At 51.5% G+C, this 19,398-nt stretch overlaps 1 protein-coding gene across 4 annotated transcripts; it reads right to left on the reverse strand.

Moving 5' to 3' along the window:
* Positions 1-1,368: 1,368 nt before the first annotated feature.
* Positions 1,369-19,348, reverse strand: FXYD5 (FXYD domain containing ion transport regulator 5). Of its 4 annotated transcripts, none has more exons than XM_077773811.1 (9): positions 19,246-19,348; positions 18,450-18,510; positions 9,582-9,662; positions 8,827-8,880; positions 7,158-7,259; positions 3,994-4,089; positions 2,919-2,948; positions 2,766-2,840; positions 1,369-1,712 (listed from the first exon to the last, which is right to left on the reverse strand). In XM_077773811.1, the coding sequence occupies exons 2-9, from the start codon at positions 18,508-18,510 to the stop codon at positions 1,663-1,665; spliced, it is 549 nt and encodes a 182-aa protein (XP_077629937.1). In that variant the 5' UTR covers positions 19,246-19,348; the 3' UTR covers positions 1,369-1,662. The 4 variants fall into 4 exon arrangements, with proteins under 4 accessions (XP_077629937.1, XP_077629939.1, XP_077629940.1 ...); XM_077773813.1 differs by lacking the exon at positions 19,246-19,348 and adding an exon at positions 18,774-19,154; XM_077773814.1 differs by lacking the exons at positions 18,450-18,510; positions 19,246-19,348 and adding exons at positions 13,902-13,950; positions 14,478-14,536.
* Between the last annotated feature and the right edge of the window lie 50 nt (positions 19,349-19,398).

The raw sequence follows: 19,398 nt of genomic DNA on the forward strand, positions 1-19,398 counted from the left end.
CTGACTTTTGATTTCGCCTCAGGTCATGATCTCACAGTTTGTGGGATCGAGCCCTGTGTCAGGCTCTGTGCTAATAGCTTGGAGCCTGCTAGGGATTCTCTCTCTCTCTCCCCCTCTCTGCCCCTCCTCCACTCATGTTCACTCATTATCTCTCAAAATAAATAAATAAGCTTAAAAAAATAAAGCGAGGGGGTGCCTGGGCAGCTCACTTTGGCTCAGTTGGCAAAGTGTGTCCGACTTCGGCTCAGGTCATGAGCTCTTGATTTGTGAGTTCCAGCACTGCCTATCTGTGCTGACAGCTCGGAGCCTGGCACCTGCTTCCAATTCTGTGTCTCCCTCTCTCTCTGCCCCTCCCCCGCTCACACTCTGTATCTCTCTCTCAAAAATAAATATTAAAATTTTTTTTTAAAAAATAAAGAGAGTTGACCTCTTTAAAAAGTGAATAATAATACAGGTGGGATAAAAACATGGCAAAAATTGAGAGGAGTTTATATAGTGTCATATTATTTGTGATACATTCCGATATTTCTCTTTTCTATTTTATTACATTTTTTTCTATGCTACTCACAGCCCACAAAAGTGATTTCATAACCTATGAATAGGCCGTGACCTGAGGTTTGTGAAATATTGTTACGTAACCTCTTGTGAACAGGGTCTTATCTCTTATTTTGTCATTATGACCCTTAAGCTGGGGTAGTGACTTTTGCCCTCAGCCCCATGCTTCAGGGGCCTGCTCTGGTCTTATCTGGTTGAGATCCTTTCAAGGGGTGACAGGGCCTTCAGGAAGTGCCCACTAGCCTGTGCCCCTTCTGGAGCCTGCTCTGGGTCCCTGGGACCCTAGAAGTCCCCACCCGAGGCGCTCCGAGCCCTCTTCTCCACCGCCTGGTGGTGGGCACGCCCCTACACCAAGAAGTAGCCCAGAGGCAGTCATTTGTGGTGTCGGGGGGTGTGAATGGGGTTTAGACGTGCAGGCTGGGGTGTCCACACGTGTGAGAGGCCACTCCCACTGATGGAAGGATCTGGAGTGTGAAGAAAAGCACGCTGCTATGGGCCGAGGGCCTCCTTTTGTGTTTGACCAGTTACCAATACTACCTACCAACGTTAGGGGTGAGCTCGCATTGACCACAAGGCTCTGCACGTGGACTGCGCCAGGGGTCTCAAACAGCCCTGGGCAGAATCCCGGCTGATGCTCTCACCGGCCAGAGGCCCCTGTGGCCCACACTCCGGTCCCTCCTGCCTCCCACCAGCCCGGCTGTGTTCGCTGTATTCCCTGCCCTGGCTTTTGAGCCTGTGACCCCCTCACTACTCCGATCAGAGTCCCAGCCGCTTTTTCCCACCCCCTAGTCATGAATGATCAGAGACCATGGGCAAGGACCACAGTGCTTTACTCTTCATCGGAACAGAATGGGACAATGTGGGGGGGCAGGGGAGACACTGCCCAGGGGGCCCTGCAGCCCCCAGGGTGGGCGGGGTTGGGAGCGTAGGGACCTTGGGCCATCAGCCCCCACTCTGTCTCCATCCGGGTCTTCCTTCTCGGGCTGGACTCTACCGACTATTACATAGGCTCCGAGAAGGGAGGAAGGTGGCTGGGCACGGTGATCCAGTGGGGACTCAGTCTTGGGTGCCCATCGATTGGGCTGCCGGCCCCTACTTCCGATGGCCTCACCTGTTATAACTCCGGCACAATTTGGGTAACCGTCTACACTTGCCACCTGTGGGTGAAGGAGAGGGTTCAGTCATGAGTTGGAATAATGCTGATGATTGCATGTGCTCTGGGTGCTGGAGGACAAGGCCCGTCAGCCCTGCCCCCGGGGAAGCTTCGAGGCGGCCCTGAGCTGGTGAGGAGAAGCGCAGGGGAGAAAAGCCAGCATAAGGGCCCCCAGGGGAGCAGCCTCCCCCTCACAGAGGAGCCTTTTGAAAACCCATCCTAGTTTGTGTGTTACTCATTCATTCATTCAGCAAGTATTTACTGTGTACCCACTATGTGCCAGGCTCTGATCTAGGCCCTGGGAACACCGCTGGGAACAGGAATGAATAAAATCCCTACCCTGGTAGAACGGACTTTCCAGCAGGGGAGACCGACAGTGAGAAAAATGACTAAGTGTGTGGACAGTGAGGTCAGAGGGTGATGCTTGCTCAGCAGAAAACTAAAGCCAGGAAGGAGGCAGGGAAGGCCCAGCAGCTGAGGGCATCTTCATGGTGATGCCTTGAGGGGCCTCACTGAGGAGGGGGCATTTGAGCAAAGACCTGAAGGAGGTGAGGGAGGAGCCAGGAAGGGTGTTCCAGGCAGAGTGCATGGCCAGTGCAAAGGCCCTGAGGTAGGAGGAGACAGGTGGGCTTAAGGGACAATAGGAGGTCAGGAGGTTGGACCAAAGCAAATGGGGGTGGGGGAGGGGGAGATTTCAGAAGATAAGTCTCCTGGCTGCCACCCTTGCATGTCCTTCTATTTCCCTCGGGCTCACCCAGCCCCAGCCACCCTGGCTTCTTCCCGTGCTTGTTCATGAGTTCGAGCCCCGAGTCAGGCTCTGTGCTGACAGCTTGGAGCCTGAAGCCTGCTTCGGATTCTGTGTCTCCCTCCCTCTCTGCCCTCCCCCACTCATGCTCTGATTCTCTCAAAAATAAATAAACATTAAAAAAATAAAAATAAACAGAACAACTCTGCCCGGGGGCCTTCAAGAACCAACCCCTCAGTCAAAGGGCAAGCCAAACCTGCCTCCCTCCCAGTCGTAGGGCAGAGGTGACCCCACCCCCACCCCCATTCTCACTGGTGAGGATGACGATGCCCGTGATGAACAGCACAGCTGCGACCAATAGCCCCCGCTTCCGGAGAGTGTCCTCATCTGCAGAGAGGAAAACGGAGTGTGGCAAGAAGGGTCTCCCTCCCTCCCTCTTCCCACATCCTCCCACAGGTAACTTACCGTAGGAGAAGGGGTCGTCCTCACTGGGGCCTGGGGTGACAGACAGGGAGCAAGTCAGAGTGCAGCAAAGGTGTGTGGAGTGAAGCAGTGAATGGCAGAGTCAGTGGGGGTGAAACTCGGTCTCTGCCTTGCGACACTTAGACCAAAAGCCTCCGATGACACAGCATGTGACTCCCATCACCTCAGCCCCTCACTCTCCTGCTCACCCAGATGCTCCAGCCCCACCGGCCGCCCTGCTGGTGGCCACGCCAGGTCCCTCTCACCTCAGGGCCTTTGCACTGGCAGCTGCCTCTGCCTGGGATGCCTTTCCCCCGACATCCGTGACTCCCCAAAGCTCCTTCTCAGGGAGGTCTCCCTGGCCCTTTGCAGAAAAATACTCCCCAGTCACTCTCTAATCCTAATGCTACTTTATTTCTCTTGATAGCAGCTTTAAACCACCTGATACACAATTCTTATCGTTATTACTTATTGTCTCTCTTCCCCCACTAGAATGTCTGCCCGATGAGGGAAGAGATTTTTGTCCGGCTTATTCACTGCTCTATCCCTGGCACCTAGAAGACCGTAGGTGCTCGTGAATATGTTTTGAATGAATGAATGAACTCTGAGTGACCTGGGGACATATCACTTCCATCCATTCATTGAGGCTGGCTGGGCAGGAAGTGGAAGAGAAGACCACACAGGGGAGAATCGAGGTGTCCCTGAAACAGAACACCCCAAACTGGCCCCCAAACTGATCTCAGATGCATGAGTAGGTCCAGCTGAGGCCAGAAGAACCACTCAACTGAGCCCAGACTAACGTTCCAAATTGCAGACTCCAGAGCTAAGCAAACGGTTGTCATTTGAAGCCATTGTGTTTTAGGGTCATTTGCGTGCTGTGTTCACTTATGCAGTCATTCGTCTGTCAGGGCATCTATTGGATGTCTGCCTTATACCCACCCTCTTCCAGCCTTGAACTCATGTATTCGGCCAACACATGTTTACCGAGGACCATTTCATGCTGGGCAGTGGTCCGGGTGCTAGAAATACACAGAGAATAGGAAATAGCTATTTCCAGTCTGGGAAGGGACTTACTGACCAGTCGGCCCGAGGGCAGCGTCCGGCCTGACGTCTTTGCCTGGAGATCGCCTCTTGGAGAGCGTGGTGCCTTTAGTGGGAGCAGCAGAGGGAGTGGCTAGAAGGTGGCGGAGGGCGGAAGTGAGTGGTGGAGGAAATAAGGGATGTCACTGACACCCTCTCCCACGTCCCCACATTCAGTGGGCAGGCACAGCAGCCCCCCACTCCTACCCCGGGGACAGCAAAGAATGGCAGGTGTGGAAAGACTGAGTGAGCCTAAACCCTCAGCTCTTCTCCTGGGACCTCCCAGGCTGCTCCATAATCCAGGAAGCAAAGGGTAGCATCTCTCTGAGCCAGGCAGGGGGTAGGGGCCTCCAGGACACGGGCCCAGCACCAGGAGAAGCAGAGCCTGGACATACTTGTTATAAAACACTTGGAAGGTCACTTCTGCTCCCAGACCAGAAATACCAGAAGGTTCCTTTCTTTTTTATTTTTTAAAAAATTTTTAAATGTTTTATTTATTTCTGAGAGACAGAGAGAGGCAGCGTGAGCAGGGGAGGGTCAGAGAGACAGGAAGACAGAATCTGAAGCAGGCTCCAGGCTCTGAGCTAGTTGCCAGCACAGAGCCCGACGTGGGGCTTGAACCCACAAACCGTGAGATCATGACCTGAGCCGAAGTCTGACGCTTAACCAACTGAGCCACCCAGGCGGCCCGGTTCTTCTCTTTAAAGCCAGGGCACCTAGGTGGCTCAGTTGGTTAAGCATCCAACTCTTGATTTCGGCTCAGGTCATTTCGTGAGATGGAGCCTCACATCGGACTCTGTGCTGACAGGGCAGAGCCTGCTTGAGATTCTCTCTCCCTTTCTCTCTGCTCCTCCTCCACTTGTGTGTGCATGCTCTCTCTCAAAATTTAAAAAAAAATTTTTTTTTTTAAAAAGGATATTAAACAGAAAGTCAATGCCCCAAAGGAAATATCTGCCCTTCTGGCCCTGAGAAGTGTCCCCAGTGAAGTGGTCACCCCTGTCTGATGCCCCAATATGAAGCCAACAGGCAGAAAAGCTGCCTCACAAAGACCGAGCTTCCAGACCAATCCCAGAGCCTCACTTCTTAAGTATGACCTGAAAGCCAGGGATCGAGAGATGTTCAAAAAAGCCCAGCCCAGAGGAAGGTTCGAGCAAGGCCAGTAGCAAGGACAAACATGCGGAGACACAGGAAGTGTAAAGGACAGGAGACACAGGAAGTATAAAGGACACCCTGGCGGCGGGGGGGCGGGGGGCCGAGGGGGGGTGTGCAGCACTCAAGCACCCAGCTGCCAGAGAGCCTGGGCTCAACTTCCGGTTCTGCCATTTGGGGCTGTGTGGCTGAGTAACCTCTTGGGCCTCGGTTGCCTTCCTGTAGAATGGGGTTTTGACAGTTCCTACCCTGTTGGGTGCTTGTGAGCAGTGAATGAGTGGATAGAGGAAAAGAGCTCCCAGTTAATGTTGGCGTCGCTGTTACCATGGAGGTGGCTGCACGCCTCCCTTCTTCTGAGGACAGCTTCCCTTTTCCTTGGGGAGACCGCACCCCTTCCCCAGTCCGGCTGGTTCTATTGTGACACAGGCCACAAGGGGGAGCATGTGACCCAGGCTCATCCTTCCCTGGAACCTTCCGCTTTCCCAGGAAGCACTGGGAGCGACAACTAGGTGAAGTGTGGAGCTCTGAGCCTGCAGATGGCAGGGGCCGTTTCCTCACGGGGCAGAAGACAAGATCCAGCACAAGAAAAACAAAGATAGAGGAGGGAGAGCGGCGCTGGGGGACCCTGAGGCTCAGGAGTCCATGACCCCTCAGCCTAGTGGAATTTCCCTCACGTATTATCAGGAACACAGAATAACACAGAGTAACTCAGGTCAACGAGGATTCACAGCAAATGAATCCAGAGATGTGAGAAGGTTTTTACCACTGGGAAGCGTGGACACAGTCACTACGCACCCCCACCTGCACTTTCGTGGAAAACAGAAAAGTTCTCTTCTCCAACACACTTTACTTCCATCTGTTGTAAAACTGTTTTAATAGACAGGCTCTAAGAGAATTAAATGATTTACTGCCATCCCTGGAAAACTACAACAATTATAAAAATCTACAAGGGGGATGACATGGTCTTTAGAGGTGATGCTTTTGTTCAGTGCCCAGTCTACACAACTGTGCATGCATCTTAGCCTGGAAATAGCCTAAGCTACAGTACTTTCCAGTAGAGGCTGATCCTCCAGCCAGGCACTGGAGGCCACCTGCTGCCTTCACCTTGGCTCCACCTCTTTTCCCACACACCTCTGAAATGTTAACTACTCACTGGTCCTGAGGGGAACTACCTCTTCCCTGCCTCTTGGTCTATGCACTTCACGCAGGGCTGACCCTGCCCCCCACCTCCAGAATGGGCACAAGACTCAAGCCTCACCACTCAGAGCAACCCATTTCCCAGGCTTCCATTGGTCAGACATGGGCATGTTACAGCAAAAGGGCCGATGAGAGTCCACTTTATTCCTTGGGCTGGCGATGAGAAAAAGATTATGCCCTGTTTGCTGGGTTCGTGGCATAAAAACAACTATGGGACCATCTTTGCCACCAAGAGAGGAAAAGCCCCTCGAGAACATGAGAATGTAGACAGCAGAGCTGAGAGAGAGAGCACGTCCGGTCTGATGACAGTGCTGGAGCACCTGGATGCAGTTGTTCCTGATATGGATGCCTTTGGACTTCACAGAACATATGTAACCAATAAATCTAGTTTGGTTTTAGTTGCATTCACGGTCTTTTGCAACTGAAAACCTCCTGTTCTAACCTGAAAAGGTACACGAAGGAAACACCTACGTCCACAATTCCGGCCACCAGCCCCGTAAAGGAGCCTGAACAGAAGAAAGTCCCAAGTCTATCATATCAGGTTTGGAAAACACTGCACACTTAGGTGCTCCTGTAGGTGATGCCTGCTACAAATAGGCGTTGATAAGACTCCAGGAAGTCCCACCATAAAGAAATGTGTTTAACTTTAAATCAAGAGTTTCCCAAACACCTTTGACCGCAAATCAAAACAGATTTTTTGAAAATGTATTAACAATTCCCCAAACAGGTGCTCTGAGCAATGTGCCTGGGGAGCTGCTGACCCAGATAGAGAATTAAACAAAATTTGTATCTTACCCTTCTAGTCCCAGGCCTTACCTTCTGGGCCGCTCGGACCCGTCCCCGGGTCTGTTGCTAGGAGCACATCCATCGGCGTCGGCTGTGGGGTCTGGGTCTCCTCCGCCTGCTCCTGTGTTGTTCCTACTCAGGTCAGATGAGCAAGGAGGCACGGGTGTGACTCAGGGACATACAGACCCATCAAACAGCAAGGGCCCCTCTCCCTCCTCTGGATGGAGGAAGTCAAAGTCAGTTCACGTTCCAAATGTCACTGTGTGGGTGGGACAGGGGGACTCTCTGGCTCACGGCTGGTGGCAGGGCAAATCCGTGCCGCCATTTCCCAGGTCACTTTTCCAACAAATTTCAGCGTCTGTGCCCTTTGCCCCATAGTGTGGTGGGTAAAAGCAAGACCGCAGAGCCAGGTTCTGGGTCCCCTCGTCTGAGCTGGGTCACTGACTGGTGACGCCCTGGGTGTCAGGGCGTCAGCCTCTGTTTCGGTATTCTGTAAAGTTCGGTATTCTGTAAAGTTCGGTATTCTGTAAAGTTCGGTTGTTCGACCTCAGAGGGTTTGTGTGAGGACTGAATGAGCAAATACGGGTAAGATATTTAGAACCGTGACCAATATATAATATATAATAAGTGTGAAAAGCATTTGCTTAAGGAGGAATGGACAAGGTTGCTTACTGTGGCACTGGGTGTAGCAGAGGAGGTGAAGATGTTTGTGCACAGCTTCACTAACCGTGCACAGGCACCAGGTGAGTACCATGCAGCAGTGCGAAAGGATAAGATTGGTGTTCATATAGGAATGTGGGAACAGCTTCCAGACTGCTGCATGCGAGGCGGATGCGGGGTGGGGGGTGCGGGGGTGCGGCGAAGCAAGTTTCAGAACAACTATCGTTTAGGAAATGATCGGCTCACACAAATACACCTCCCGGTCAGGATACTTTCTGTGGGCAATCTACGGCCATACCACCCTGATCGCGCCCGATCTCGTCTGATCTCGGAAGCTAAGCAGGGCCGGGCCTGGTTAGTACTTGGATGGGAGGATATTTTCTGTGGGCATTCACGTGGCACAGTAATCACTGGGGACTATTCCGCTTCCAGTGCTCGCAGTGGGGACCTCTCAGAGATGGGGGAGAAAACAAGAATGGGCAATGGGCCGAGGGATTTCATCTCCCTATAATATTGTTATTATTCCCAAGCAGAACGGGTTTAGGTAAATCATTTATATTGAGCTACATCACTAAATGAGCTATATCCTTAAATATTAACAGGAAAAATTGGGGAGCACTTTCTGAATCATGCTACACTCCCAAGATGAAGTTCAAAAATGACCTGAAAACTCAAAAAAGGAAAAAGATCAAGAGACTAAAGGAAGAAATGAATGGCCTTGGAGCATGGGGGCGTTCCTGGGGTGGTTGCAAAGCTCTATTCCCTGAGCTGGGTGGTGGTGACACAGGGGCTCAATTCGGAGGAATTTGTTAAGTTGTACATTTATGGGTTTTGTACTTTTCTCTCTGCATGTTATTTTTCACGACTGCAAAAGATTTGTTTTTAAACAAATGGATGTGGTGGCTGTCTGCCCCACCACCCAGAGAACTCAGAGCAGAAGAACTGAAATGAGTAACCCAGGACCCAGAGTGTGGGAGGAAGAGAGGGAACAGTGTGGGCCCCAGGCCCCCGCCCCACCCCCTCCCCATGCCCCACTCACCACCAGCCTGCAGAGGTGTCTGAGGGGTGGACTGGGACTCTGGTTGGACTGTGTCTGGAATCCAGAAACAGGGAGAGAAAAGAGACAGGATGTGGAGAAGGTCCACGGATGGAGGAACAGGGGGATTTCCTCTGCTACTCAATTTTGATATAACTGAAATGACTTAATTAACCCAGCCATTTGCCAGGCCAGTACCTCCCCTGCCTCAGCCCTCCCCTCCCGCAGATGCATATTCCCCCGTTCAGCATCCACCCACCTCTGGTAAGAGCCCCTGCACCTTTCTTTATGAACCACCCTTCCCTGATTCTGGGTCCACTTCATTCAGTGCGGTTGGCACAGGATTGCTTGGAGGTGGAACCTAAGACCCAGGTCTGGCAATCAGCTTTGGCTTATGGCCACCATGGTCAGCCCCTGGGTGGGCACGTAACCCAAGGGCTCAGCTGTGCGGCATTTGCTGGTTTGGGGACGAGGAAATGCCCTTTCCTCTGGCTTCTTAGTAGGTAGCAGCCATCTTGGCCCCATAAAAGGAGAATTTACCTGAGAACGAAGTGAACACAGGAAAAATAGAGCCAAGAAATGGAGACAGGTTCCTGATACCATCATTTGAGCACCTAGACTGAGCCATGCCAGACAGTCTACCACTGGACTTTTCAGTTGCATAACCCAAAATTCCCGATCGGCCCGAGCTTGAGATTTTTGTGGCTCTTGTTAATTACAGTGACAGGATCTTGACAGACTTATGCCTCTTTCCTCACCTGGGGTTTGAGTCAGGGCATGAATGTTCACAGTGGTTGAGTCTGCTGAAGGAACGGGTGTGGTCTCCTCTGATGTCTGTCCTGGGAGATCAAGAACGAGAAGTCGGAGAGGAGCCTCTGGTCCTCTTTCTTTCGCCAAAACCCCACCACGCCCTCCCTCCTGAAACCGTGGGTGGTAACTCGGGACATCCTGGTGGGGCAGCAGACAGACATTTGAATGGTAGTGTCTGCCCACAGCCCTGCAAGGGCTTTGAGAAATGCTGATGCCCAGCACCCTTCCTCCAGCCCCTCTTCCTGCCCATCCTTGTGCGGTGGGAGAGGCAGTTTAGCCTAGTGAGCCCAGGTCCATTCTAAAGCCAGCCGGGGCCCTGGCCTCAAATTCTGCTCCCCAAAATTCCCTCACCATGTGACCTGGAGCGGGTGAAGGCCCCCCTCCGAGCCTCATCTGTCTCATCTGCAAAGTGGGGATAATCACTGACTTTATGATAGGAAAAGATAGGGTAAACGAGGCAGAAAGGGAAAGGCTAGGACCTGAGGTCCCTGGGTGGGGAAAAACACATATTCTGGAACAATGCTGGGAGTGTCTGACTATAGCAAACCCCCTAGGGCATAAGGTTCCTCTTAAGAATATAACAGACACCACCCACTCCCCCTTAGGGTCCCCTCAGGAATTTGAGAATCAAAATAACTAACTACAATCAGTAAACCCTAAAACTTATGTTATACAAAGGACAGTAGGACCACAGTCTGACTCCTCACACAATGGAATCGAGCCAATCAGGAACGGACAGCCCAGGGGCGGCTGGATGGCTCAGTCAGTTAAGCATCTGACTTCAGCACAGGTCATGATCTCACAGTTCGTGGGTTCGAGCCCCACGTCGGGCTCTGTGCTGACAGCTAGCTCAGAGCCTGGAGCCTGTTTCGGATTCTGTCTCCCTCTCTCTCTGACCCTCCCTTGCTCACGCTGTCTCTCTCTCTCTCTCTCAGAAAGAAATAAAACATTAAACAAACAAACAAACAAAAAAAAGGAATGGACAGCCCAGCACCCAGAATGATCAAGCCAATAAGGGCAGGACCTGAGAAGGAACAAGGGGCTTAGGGAAGAAGGGGTGACCAAAACCTTATAAAACAAAGTCCCTATTGTCATGTGCCTATTGTCACAGGCATTCATTTTGAATGTCTTCTCTCTGCAAACAGAGCTTTCATACTATTCTTACTCTAATACTATTTCATGCTATTTTTATACTCTAATAAACTTTTGCCTGCTGCTCATTTTATCCTGTGTCCACCTCTTCATTCTTAGAAGTGGTGAAACAATGAATGCCAGGTATTGAGGTTAAAAAAAAAAAATCCTGTAACATTTCTTGGGGGGCTTATCCGGAATATCAACGTCTTCCAACCCTAAGTAAAGAGCAGCCAGCACCCCCTCTTTTCTGTCTATCTTAAATAAAACTCTCAAACTAAATAATGGGCACCCATCCACTAGTTAAGAGTGAATAGTGTGGCTGACTTTCTCAAGTCTCGGGTGACAGGCTCCTTGGGTCTCCTCCCATCGGGTCCCCCAATGTAGCTGGGAATGTTGTAGAGTCCCGACTTCCTTTCGAGAAGAACCTCCAGATGTGTAGGACTCGGCGGAGGCCGAACAGCAACTGATGGGTCCTGACCAAGGCTACTCTTTGGTGGACACCCAAAGGCCATTGGCAGAACCGGATCCCTGGCTGCCCGCCTGGGTATCTAGTGGAATTCTCCTCTCTCTGTCTTGGCCAGCCCCTCCCTTCCTTTGGGAAATGAGTGGAAAAGCCCAGGACTGATCCTTCTGATATCCTCCTAGGAGAGATCTAGGTGACTTCCAAGGGTCCTACTCACAGGCTTCCCCAAAACAATGGAAGGCGGCCTTGTACTTTCTGATGCTCTGACATGGCTCACCTCCCAGGTCCCCAGTTTTTACCTTTCACTTTCAAACGTCTCTTGCAGAGCAGAGAGCAGGACTTAATTCATCCCCTTCTGGGCTCACCACCCTCCTCCTGCTCCTGATGCCCACAGGGGGATGGAAAGAAGACACCTGGCAGCCTCCCACAAGACGCAGATGATAATTGGAGGCTAACTGTCTCTGGTCAGTCTACCTCGGGACAGGGACTTTAAGGCATATTCCCAAGCAGCTGGTGAACCTCCTTCTGTTTTCAGGGAAGTTTCCTGACTTCTCTGGCCTCACATGGACTGCCCATTTCCAGTTGGTGGGGGGGAAAATCTGCATCTGCTCATCTGTCCGAGCTGGCAGGCTTTAGAACTAGGGGACCTGTTTCTCTGCCCTCTGGGTTTTTATCTGCCTCCAGGCTTCTCGGTGACACCTCACCTCTCCTGCCTTCCCCTCGCTTCTGCTGTTTTTGCACCAGCTTGGGTGCAGCCTGCATAACTGGCTCCGATACCTTTGGGGGCCTTCCGCACCATGGGCTCCTCCTCTCCCCTCACTGTCAAGAACAAAAAACACCCCCTTAGACTTACACCGCCCACTTCAGATTTCCTCGCTGGTGCCCCAGGTAAAAACTGACAACGGGGAACAAATTGATTGACTTTTAAACGGACACGGATGGAACATGATTTGGTATTTAAACTAATTTAAGTTTGTTAGTCTAATTAAGATAGATAGGTCTGTAGAGTCATCAGCATTTCCTAGATGGAAACTGGAGGCCAAGCAAGCACATGTTATCTCTGTTGCAGTTTGTCAGCAAAAAGGTGACTTAAACTAATGGTTGACTTTGTCTGTCTCAAGGTGTTCATGGGTCATTGTTAAGATAGCTTCCAGGGTCTTTGATAACCTGAAACTCTCAAGTTTTGCTTGAAATTCATTTGGACATTTAAAAAAGTACGGGGAGGGGGCGCCTGGGTGCAGTCGGTTGAGTGTCCGACTTCGGCTCAGGTCATGATCTCACGGTTCGTGCGTCCGTGAGCCCCTCATCAAGCCCTGAGTCTGCCTCGGATTCCATGTCTCCCTCTCTCTCTCTCTCTCTCTCTCTGCCCTTCCCCACTCACACTCTGTCTCTCTCGCTCTTAAAAAAAAAAAAAGTGATTAAAGAAGTACGGGGATGTGTAAGAAAGACATAAGAAATGGAAATATGTACATATTTGTTGAAGGTTAAAAAAAAGTAATTTTGTCCTAAATGAGGCTGGTTGTTGGGAGAGAAACAGCTTGGGACAAAATCTAAAAGTTATAGACGATTTGTAAAGGAAAAAATGTAAACAAAGGGTTTTTTCCCCTCTTTTGTCTGACCAAAAAGATGGAAAGAACTATTATTTTAACCAAAAGGGCAGGACAGCATGCCCTTTTGAGTTGTTTTGCTCAAGCTCTGATTAAAACTGCCCCTCCTTTGATCTGAAGGCTGGGGAGATGGTGGTGATGTCCTCACTGCCAGCCTCCAAATGCTCCACATTATTTGTGTTGCTTCTGCAAGGCAGAGGAACGGATGCCTGTACCACATGAGGGATGGATGACTATGATACATGAAGGGCTTTTTTTTAATGTTTATTTTTTATTTTGAGAGGGAGAGCGTGAGTGGGGTAGTGACAGAGAGAGAGAGGGACAGAGGATCCAAAGCAGGCTGTGCTCTGACAGCAGCGAGTCTGATGTGGGACTCAGACTCATGAACTGTGAGATCATGACCTGAGCCAAAGTCGGACGCTTAACCGACTGAGCCACCCAGGCGCCCCTATTAAAGGTCTTTTACTGGGATGCGTGGGAGCCATTTTGCTACACTTAGCCCACTGTATGCTGATTTAAACCAATCCAGACACTTTAGAGTGGACACCCACATGGCTGGAACATATTTATGTGGGCACTGCTGAAAAAAACAGGAAATAGACCTCGACTTTGGCCCTTTTAGCCTCCCTCAACGGCCAATTTTATCCTTACAAGAAAAGTTTTTGGCCAGCCTTTTGAGATATATTTGTTAAAAGGAACAGTTTTATTATGATCAATATGTAAATTACTATTGGGCCAGAATAAAATTAGTGCATCCTTCTACAACCAGGGGAGTCTTGCTTGGTCATAGCGGACACCCCCAAAGTCCTGCAGTCAGGAAACAGAGGGGTAAGAGAAATCGGGGAAGACAAGGTCAGCTCTGGGAGGTAGGGTCAAGCCTGGGTAATGGCGACTATTCCCAGCACCTCGCAAGCCTGACAGGGCTTTCGGCTGCCAGTCGCAGAGCCAGCCAAAGGCGGGGTCAGGAGATGAGGCTTCTGCTGGCCAACTATAGGAAATTGAGGTAAACGATGCCTTTTCCTCTTTTTCTTGTACATGGGCAATTCCCCAACCAAGGCTAGTACCTCTTCGGGATACATTCTGAAAAATCGGGATGATTTTGATCCACGAACCCTAAAGAAAAGCGACTCATTTTCTTTTGCACCAAGGCTCGGCCCCAGTACAAATTGGAGGAGGAAGCCTGGCTGCCAGAGACAAGTGACAATTAGAATACTATCCTACAATTGAACGTGTTCCCAAATGTGAGGGGAAATGGGGAGAAGTCCCCCTGTTCAGTGTTTTGGGGCCTTAAGAGAAAAGTGAGATAGATGTGAGCAATGTAAGGTCGATCCTAGCCTACTGGCAACCCTCTCCAAGGGGTTCACAACTAACGAGGGAGAAAACCAAAGGTCCCTGCCTGTACCCAAAGCAGACCTAGGGAAGGAGGAAGGGAAGTCTTCCACCCCAACCCCCTCCCCCTTCGGGTCCTCGATCTGTACATCCAGACTTCAAAAAATGTGCACTTCTGGTCCCTGCGGCCCACCTTGTCCAGGCCCTCCCCGCAGTGTAACAGGTGTGTTTCCCCTAATGGCAGCTAGAATGCCCCCCGGGGCGGGGGGGAAGGGCGCAAGGGGGCACCACTCAGATAAGATTACAAGTACCTTTTTCATTACAAGATTTAATGATCCAGGTAAGTAAATAGAGGCTTTTCAGAATATCACAGTATGTTTTTGAATTGACCTAAAAAGATACAGTGCTTTTAATGAGACAGAGAAGCAGGGGGTTCAGGCAGTGGCTGAAAGATATGGGGACGAGCAACTCATTGATTATCATGGGACTGGAAGTCCTATAAGGACCCAGGCAGTTCCATCCCAAGAGCCTACTTGGGCCCCTATGACCACCCCGTTGAGGAATGGTATTGCCACCACGTCCAAGCTTGTGATTTGGAGGAATTAAGGAGATCTAAGGTGAAACCTTTAAATTACGTTAAATTAGCCACTATCTTACAGACACAGGATGAAAACCCGGTGGTCTTCCTGGAAAGGCGAAGGGAGGCTCTCATTAAATATACGGCTATCTCCCCTAACACCCCTGAGGCTGAGACAATTCTAAAGGACAAATTTGTCACTCAATCAGCTCCAGATATTCGGAGAAGGCTGCAAAAATTGGCTGTTGGCCCAGAAGGGACCCTGAAGGAGTTCTTACGAGCTGTCAATTGGGCATATCACAACCGAGATCAGGAGGAAAATAAGGAACAGGAAAGGAGGCTTGGGAAAAAATCTGAGGCCTTAGTTGTGGCCTTATGTACTATGTCAGACCGGACTTCCCGAGGTCCTGGCACCAAGGGACATTTGTAAGAATGTCCTCAGAGGGGACAATCAAAGTTGAAACTGCGTTAAGCCATGCCCCTTGTGTGGAAACAGTCACTGGGAAATCTGAATACCCTCAGGGATCCTCTAACCGCAAAGGCTTAGATAACCACTGTCCCTGAAAGGGACTGGTGGGGTCCGGGGCTCTTTATGGTGGCTCCCCCAAACCAACTACCTAACGGAAACCCAGAACCTGGGTAACTCCAGATACAGAAGGAAACCTGGTTGATTTCCTTGTTGACACTGGAGCCACCTTTTCGGTCCTCCTTTCCGCTCCCAGCCAACCATCCAAAAGGAAGTGTAGCAATTTGAGGCGTCTCCAGAAAACATATGACTAAATTTTTCTCTCAGCCACCGGGTGCATTATGGGGAGACTTGAATTTTTCACATTCTTTTTCAATAATGCCAGAGAGCCCCCACTCCCTTGCTAGGAAGGGCCATTATGACTAAATTAGGGACCACAGCCCTCCTGACTCTGGGACAGATAAACAGTGGCCTAAACTTATAGCAATCTGGATATCGAAGCTCCATCTTTCCTTGAGGTAAAATTAATACACCTCATGGAGTTGTTCCTATGGAAACCGGATGGCCAGAGGAAGATTTGAGGACTGAGAACCGAGAACTAGTTCAGGTGCTTAATTATTCTAACCTACAATATCACAAGATCCAAATAAATATGGAAGAGGGAGAAAGACTATAGTTAAATTGATAGGATTAAAAAAAAATGACCAAACATGTCAGGGATTTTTGGGATGGCTGCGATGTGTCTTTCCTTCCTACGGTATGACCTCTCTGCAGGAGGCATTGCATGTGGAATATTAACACTCGCTAGTCTAATTCTTCGTGTATGTCATCTGAAGATGCCGTCGCATAGGCCAGAAAAATAACACCCAAGAAAATTCTGCTAGCCCAGATATTTCAAACCCCCTCCAGCTTATCAGACCTCTGGATCAAACTCTAAACCTGCCCCAACTGCCGTTCCCAACTGCCATTCCCCCACCATCGCCCCCTTCAGCAGGAAGTAGTTAAGAAGAGTCAGTCAACGTCCAGGTTCCTAACGGCAGTTAGGAGTCATGTGTTCAGAGCAGAGACCATGATAGGAAAAGATAGGGTGAAATGGCGGAGAGGGAAAGATTAGGACGTGAGGCCCCTGGGTGGGGAAAAACACATATTCTGGAACAATACTGGGAGCACCTTACCACAGCAAACCCCCACGGGCGTAAGTTTCCTCTTAAGAATGTAACAGACCCTGGGGCACCTGGGTGGCTCAGTCAAGCATCTGACTCTTGATTTTGGCTCAGGGTCTTAATTTGATCTCACAGATCATGAGTTTGAGCCCCGAGTCAGGCTCTGAGCTGACAGCTTGGAGCCTGCTTGGGATTCTCTCTCTCTCCCTTTCTCTCTGTCCCTCTCCTGCTCACACACTCACACACACTCTCTCTCTCTGTCTCAAAATAAATAAATAGACTTAAAAAAAAATTAAAGAATGTGACAGACACCACCTACACCCCCTCAGGGTCCCCCCAGGGATCTGACAATCAAAATGCCTAACTACAATACGTAAACCCTAAAACTTATACAAGGGACAGTAGGACCCCACAGTCTGACTCCTCACACAGTGGAATCGAGCCAATCAGGAATGGACAGCCCAGCACCCAGAGTGATCAAGCCAATAAGGGCAAGACCCGAGAGGGAACAAGGGAGAAGGAGGGATGGGGAGACCACCAGAACCCTATAAAACGAAGTCCTTGCCTACAGTTGTGGGCATTCACTTCTGAATGTCCCCTCTCTGCAAACAGAGCTTGCATACTCACTTTCTCATACTCTAATAAACTTTTGCCTGCCGCTCATTTTATTCTGTATCTACCTCTTCATTCTTTGAAGTGGTTCCAGACAACCCCGGTACTGAGGTTAAAAAAAAAAAATCCTGTAACAAGTCTACTTCTCAGGGCTGAAGAGGGTGAAATGACATGGCAGAGCAGACGGGCTCCCCCACTGCCTGATACGCAGCCATTGCTGGAGACAGCCACTGCCCTGCCCTGGCCCAGCCTCTGCCCTGCCCTGGCCCGGCCTCCATCCTCTCCTGCCTGGACACGGGAGCCACTCCGCCCTGGGCTCTCTGCCCTCACCCCCGCCCCCTGCAGTCTGCTTCCCACTCAGAGCCAGAGGGACCCTGTGAATCCCTGGGTCGGGTCAAGGCCCTCCTGGCACAGAGCCCCCTCCTTCTTCCAGTAAAAGCCCACGTACTCATAGGACCCTCCCCCTCCCCACTCCATTTGGTCTCCTGTCCCCCCTCTGATCTCTCCCCTTCCCACCCTGCCTTTGTTGACCCCCACCCAGCCTCTGGGCCTGCCTGCTGTTCATCACACTCACCAGAGAGCCCTCCCCCCAAGTACCTGTTTGGCTCACTCCCTCATCTCCTTTGAGTATCTGCCCAAATGTCACCTTCTAGTGAGGTCTACCCAGGCCACAGTGTCTAAGGAATCCTCACTACCCTGTTCTGTGTTTCTCCACTGCGCCTGCCACCTTCTACCATGCTGTACCATTTACTGATGCGTTGTTTACTGCCTGTGTCTCAACTCGAATGTGAACTTCGGTTTCATGTGCTGCTGCTTCCCCAGGGCATAGGATAAGATCTAGCATATAGTACCTGCTCATTGAATACTTGGCGAAACACCGAAAGAAAAAATGAAAACCATTTTATCAAAGAGAAAATGGGTCCCGGGGGCAGGAATGATGGTTGTATCCCAGCCTCTCCACTCACTAGCCTCTGGCACCGGGAACTTTCCTTTGCTGAGCCTCAGTTTCCTCATCCGTAAAATGGGCCCGGCAATATGCATAACAGAGTAGAGCTGAAGTTAAAGGAGCTCAAACATGCGGCACCTGCCGGGGCCCACCGTGGGTACTGCCTTCAGGAAACACTTCCCAGGCGAGGGTGAGATTTTTCCAGCTCTTGGGCCGGCCCCAGCTCACCCCCTTTGCCTAACCCTGTATCACCCAGGTATCTGGGGAGCTGCTTTGCTGGGACCCTAGGGTTCCTGGCCACTGAGAAGAAAACTGACACCAATCTCCCTGCCAAGTCAAACTCAGTGAGTTCTTTTTGGAGCTGAAATGCAGATCGCCCAGTAGGACACGCTCTGGCCAGACTTGTTGGAAGCGACCACCTAGGTGTGAAGGGTCCAAAGAGGGTGTAACCCTGGCCCCCACATCAAGACCCCCCCCCCGGACTTCTTGGTGCTGGCTCAACAGGAAGGTGAACCTTACCTCTGGTGGGGAGAATCACGCCAACGATGGTGAGGAGACACAGGCAACCAGAGGGCGACATCTATTGGGGGAGCGGGAGCGGGGGGTCAGCCATGATGTCAGGGAGGCAGGCCCAGGGCAGTGCCACCCCCCCCCCCACCCCCACCTGCCCCTGAGGACCTGCAGCCCCTCATGAGCCTGAGCAAGCACCTCTGGCTTCGAGGACCCCCTGCCAAGGCTGACAGCTGGTGTTCCAGGCAGGGGGAGGGTTTTAGAAGAGGAGGCCCCCCCAACCACCCCCTACTTCCATCTGCAGGTCCCCAAAGGAAACAAGAAGCCTCAGACCAGACTGGGCTTCCAGGAGCAGCCGCTGCACAGGGACACCTTTGGGGCCGAGAAGAACTCAGTCCGCCGAGGCGGGCCCTACAGCGCGGGGCAGAGCAGGGGGCCTAGTGCCTCCCTCCGGGCTGTCCCCAGAGCCGAGGAGTCAGCAAGGAGGGGAAAGAGGAAGAATGAGTAATGTGCTCCCGATCTCAGAGGAAAAAGTGAGCTGGTGTGCGGGGCCTCGCGGCGGGGACAATAGAGCAGGATGCTGGGCACTTCTAGAACTGGTCCGAGAGGGATGGCGGAGAGCTGGGGATACTGAGGCACGAGGAAGACGAGCCGGCAGCCCACGTAGCGCCCAAGAGCCGGCGCAGAGGCGTGAGCACGAGTCCGGGGGCCGGACAGGCGGGGAAAAGATGAGCCCTCCAGGCACCTGAGCCCGGCCCCCGAGCAGGGGGGAGGCGGGCGCAGGCGGATCGCGGGAGAGACTTACGTCAGAGCTGGGGGTCCCGAGCCGGCAGCCTCGTGGACAGAGGGCAGCGGCGGTGGCGGCGTCCCGGCGGAGGGTGTGGCCAGGGGAGAACTGGCGGGCGGGGACCAAGACGGGCTCAGTCATTTCCTCTCGGGTTTCCTGGCTTCAGAGCCC

Source organism: Crocuta crocuta, unplaced genomic scaffold (assembly GCF_008692635.1).
Source record: "Crocuta crocuta isolate KB4526 unplaced genomic scaffold, BGI_CrCroc_1.0 scaffold267, whole genome shotgun sequence".
NCBI classification, from domain to species: domain Eukaryota; kingdom Metazoa; phylum Chordata; class Mammalia; order Carnivora; family Hyaenidae; genus Crocuta; species Crocuta crocuta.

Excerpts from the sequence above, each read along its gene's own strand:
- FXYD5 (XM_077773811.1), bottom strand. The coding sequence starts at position 18,510 with ATGTCGCCCTCTGGTTGCCTGTGTCTCCTCACCATCGTTGGCGTGATT. Across the intron at positions 4,090-7,157 it reads GGGTCCGAGCGGCCCAGAAG|CCACTCCCTCTGCTGCTCCC; the intron begins GTAAGGCCTGGG and ends GCCACCTTCTAG. Across the intron at positions 2,841-2,918 it reads GGACGACCCCTTCTCCTACG|ATGAGGACACTCTCCGGAAG; the intron begins GTAAGTTACCTG and ends TCCTCTCTGCAG.